This window comes from Cucumis sativus, chromosome 5, assembly GCF_000004075.3.
Source record: "Cucumis sativus cultivar 9930 chromosome 5, Cucumber_9930_V3, whole genome shotgun sequence".
Taxonomy (NCBI): domain Eukaryota; kingdom Viridiplantae; phylum Streptophyta; class Magnoliopsida; order Cucurbitales; family Cucurbitaceae; genus Cucumis; species Cucumis sativus.
The window spans coordinates 7,639,954-7,644,355 of record NC_026659.2 but is presented as its reverse complement, the minus strand read 5'-3'; the positions used below and the strand labels follow the sequence as shown (position 1 = coordinate 7,644,355).

Genomic DNA, 4,402 nt, shown 5'->3' with positions numbered 1-4,402 from the left:
AATGATTTAAAAAATAGTTAACCAACGATATTTTACAAAAAAAAAAAAAAAAACTCTAAATTAAATAACCATTTTTAGACTGATTCTCGATCAATCACTTATCAAAAATCATATGTCAACTAATCTCACTAAAATCAATTTTAAGTTATTGTACATTTTTGTAAAATTAGTTCACGTCCAGCACCATTATTTTAAGGAAAAGTGCTTTTTGTTGGAGGAAAAACAATTTTGATTATCTCAGAGTTACTTCCAAATACACTCTTTTTTATATAATATTAGGTTGACCTCAGCCAAGAAGGGCAAGAAAACAATAATGGTCTGACGAGTTTTTCAATCAGGTACGTGAGGGTTTTTTATGACAATTTTCCAATATTTTGTTTGTTATCTGAAAATTAGTCTTTATGTTAAACCTTAATTAAGTAAATTAATTTTTAGTGTCAAGTAATATAAGAGTTGGAGAATGGTCAAAAATGATAAAATGGACAAACTATTTACACTTTACGACAAAATCAAGTCTAATGAGTTTTTTTCATTTAGTGGTTTTCTGTCATAGTGGGTAAATAATTTGTATTTTTTATTATTCTTGAAAAACCTAGAGATCAGAGTTCCTAATTATCGAACCAATGATTCTAAGAATTCCAAAAATGAACACAACAAAAAATCTTTTGAATCATTCATTTACAGCAACTTTCAAACTTAAATTTGAACAATGTATAGGAAATTTTAATAATTCTAATGAAAGTGAAACATACAAAAATTGATTTAGCTATAGTTATAAACTTCAAATTGGATTGAAGCCATCAAGTTAAATGTTTTATCAACCAAATTTAACATATGTAGAAGTTAAATGTGTAGTCAATCATTTTATGAGTTAAGTATGCTTTTGGTCAAGTAACTCAATTAAGTTATATGCAATTTTAACTTTATTTATTTTATTGTTTTGAAAAGTTATTAAGTTGTTAGTCTATAAATAACAATTTGTTTGTCCATCTGTGATTGATTTAGTGTACCTCATCCCAATATGAAGATAGTTATTCTTTCTTTTTTTCTCTTTTGATCTTGAGTTATGTTGAGAGCAAAAATTCAAAAGTTATGTTAGATTTGAGTAGTTTAAGATTGTTGTTCTGCTGGATTATTTAGTCATTATGTCCTATCAAAACGTTGATTAGTATGCTTCAGCAAGTGTAAAGCTATGGAATAATAGTCGTCTAAAGCAGCCTAGCTCAACTATATATTGATCTTCCCAGTTTCCCTTGGATCTTAAGTTTTTATAAGCATGAGATTTTATAAGTCTTTAGTTTTCTTTAAGCTTAGGCCTTTAGTATTTTTTCGGGCTAACTTTTGATTTTTGAAATTGATGTTGTATTTGTATGTTTGAACAGTAATTGTTTTATTGATACATTGTTTTCTCCAACAAAATGTTCATAGAAGAAGAAAAGTGTAAAAGTAGTTCAATAAAATGCACTCTACAAACCAAACATAGCTTCGTAGGTAAGACAAGACATTTGTCCCTTTCCAAGTTGGTTGGTTCAAGATGATCAATTTTGTAATCGTTTTATAACTTCTTTTATTGAAGTATAAGTACCCACAACTCCAATACATGATCCCATCAACATAATCAAACTAATGAACATTAATTTCCATCCAAATTTACGTACATCTTGATTAATCTTGAGGTAGCAAATGCATGGAATCATAATGGAGGTTGCAACACCAGCAAATGCACCTATAAATGCCATCACATATGCAAAAAACGGAATTGACATAGCCACAATGAGAGTGGTGACAAGTAGTAGCGTTCTAATTGTAATTGACATCACAGGAGTTGCTAAAAGTGGAGATGAATCTTCAATGGCATGGGCAATTGGATACATTATAGAACCATATTTTGAAAGAGGATTGACGAGGCTTGTAAAAATTGCTATTTTGGTATTGATTTTATGTTGAGGAAGACTTAAGGTTATTTGGGACTCAATGTTCTCTCCATACATTAGATATCCCAAAATGGCCATCGAACTATAATTTATTGTGCTTAACATGAACGAAACCAATAGAACCTGCAATCCAAAATTTGATATATATTGTCAAGTTGTGAGTCTTAAAAATGAAAAGAATACTAACACAATATACAGCATAACCTATTTTTGTTTAGTCAAGACATTTTGGTTCACCTTTACGTCTGAAATATTCTCATAACACAAAATAATAGTTAGGGTTGTTTATAAATATATAGCTAAATGAAAGAAATATTTATAAATGTAACAAATGTGTAATAGATCTAGACTAGTCTTGTCTATCATAACATAAATAGATACAGATAATAGTTTATAGTAGATGAACTACGATATTTTGCCATATTTATAAATATTTTAAAAACTACTTTAAGTAGTTTTTAAATATTTTCTTAAATGTTGTTTAGTTTCTAGAATTCAGTTTAAAATTCCAAGTACCTACCTAAGAAAAATTAAAATCAAACCATGGAAAAGAAATATAATTGCGAGAAAACAAATCCAAATTTCAATAACCATATGATATAACGCAACTTAAACTTATTTCGTTCATAACCTATTTAAACACCGGAACATATCACAGTCATCCTAACTCGACACATAGATAAAAACCCTAAATTCACCCACCAACTATCAAAAATTCATTTTTCTTAGGTAGCAAGCCCATGTGTGGAAATATGTTAAGAAAACAATAATTTAATAGTTTTTGTGTGGACAATGACCTAATTAACAAATTTTAATATATTTACAATGAAATTAAAAATCTTAAATATCAACTTAGAAAAGGAAGACCTACTTAAAAGGATTTAAAGACCAATGAGAATATATATTTGGGAGGGGGGAAGGTAGAAGAAGAGATGAAGATTTACCTTTGAGAAATGGGTTTTATTCCTCATAGAAGAGCGAAGAGAAGGGAAAACAACATGTGCACAATAACAAAAGGTAAATAAGCTTAGAGTAGTTGGTAATCCTTGAAATTTTAAAACAGCACCCTTTTGTTTGAATCCAACACCGTCTACTACAGCTGCCCACAAGACACAAAAAGTCAAACAAATTGAACCCAAAATGCCACCAAATGAAATATAAGCCAAAGCTCCAAAACTCCTTGGCCATGTAGTTGGTAATATTACTAGTGCAGTCACCATCATATACATCTTCCTTCCATCAATTCTTACACCCCCTACTCTAAAACCTTCATTTGGAAATAGCCTTTCTAATCCATCTCCTCCCATTATCAAAAACTCAACTGCAACCAAATATGATTCTAGATAAACAAATATTGCGACTATTACTCTTCCGGGGCTTCCGAACGCCAATGCCCCCACGTCCGGGTAAGTTTTTATATGCGGTTTTAGTTCCATGCACCGATGGAGAAGTATGCCCATGTAGTAACATATGGTTGCCAAAATGAAGAGAGCAATTAAACTTATCCACCCTCCTTCTGAAAGGGCAAAAGGGATTGATAACAACCCCACACCTAAATTTCCAATAAATGTAACTCATTAGAAATTTTGACACATAAAAGGTGGACCAAAAAACATAAAGAAATAGAGAACCTACGATATAGAGAATAATATATTACAGGAGAGACTAATTCAAATTACATATCAAATGCATGCACTATGGAATTTGATATAACACATTTTTCTGAACCCTTCTTTATGATTAGAAAGATCTCATATTCAGTTGTTCAAAGCGTCACAAATAACTCAATATATTCTAACATAAAACTTAAGATGAAATATTCTAACATTAAATGTATGCACAAATTAAAGGTATTTTAATATAAAACTTAAGATCAAACATTATAATATTAAATGTATGCACAAGTACGTCATTTTGAATATATATAATTCAAGTAAGTAATGCATATAGAGAATAGAGGAATGAAAGGACAGACCCGATAGCGCATTAAGCCCATTGAGACAAGTTCTAAAGAGAGTGGCGCCTTCATTATTCATCAAAACTTGTCTCTCCATTTGGCTTTTGCTTGCCTAGTGCAAATAAATATCCAAACTAATAAAAATAGAATCAATGTTTTTTGCAAAATCAAATTGGAGAGCAATTGAAGTATTCGAACATTATTGTCAAATACCTTCCTTCTTGTATGTGCGTGTGTATAGCACAATTCAAATTCTTCAAACATTAATCACGAAAATCAAATAATAATGATGACAATTTTGTTTTTCCCCCTCAAAAAAATATGCATTATTCTTATGTATCAATATGAGATTGATCTTTGGTTCATACCAACTCATTCAAAATTGAAAAAATATGTCCTAAAAAATTACCATCAGCTTCTGAAGAAGAGAATAGAAAACATATCATTAAAACTTTAACCTAATTTATCGATATTAATCTAACCATTGAAAGTTTTAGTCAAATATGTTTTT

The 4,402-nt window shown here is 29.8% G+C and overlaps 1 protein-coding gene across 1 annotated transcript; it reads right to left on the bottom strand.

Annotated features, from left to right (window-relative positions):
• Positions 1-1,369: 1,369 nt before the first annotated feature.
• On the bottom strand, positions 1,370-4,036 carry LOC116403780 (amino acid transporter AVT1I-like). The gene is made up of 3 exons (XM_031885343.1): positions 3,910-4,036; positions 2,879-3,486; positions 1,370-2,057 (listed from the first exon to the last, which is right to left on the bottom strand). The coding sequence occupies exons 1-3, from the start codon at positions 3,986-3,988 to the stop codon at positions 1,539-1,541; spliced, it is 1,206 nt and encodes a 401-aa protein (XP_031741203.1). The 5' UTR covers positions 3,989-4,036; the 3' UTR covers positions 1,370-1,538.
• Between the last annotated feature and the right edge of the window lie 366 nt (positions 4,037-4,402).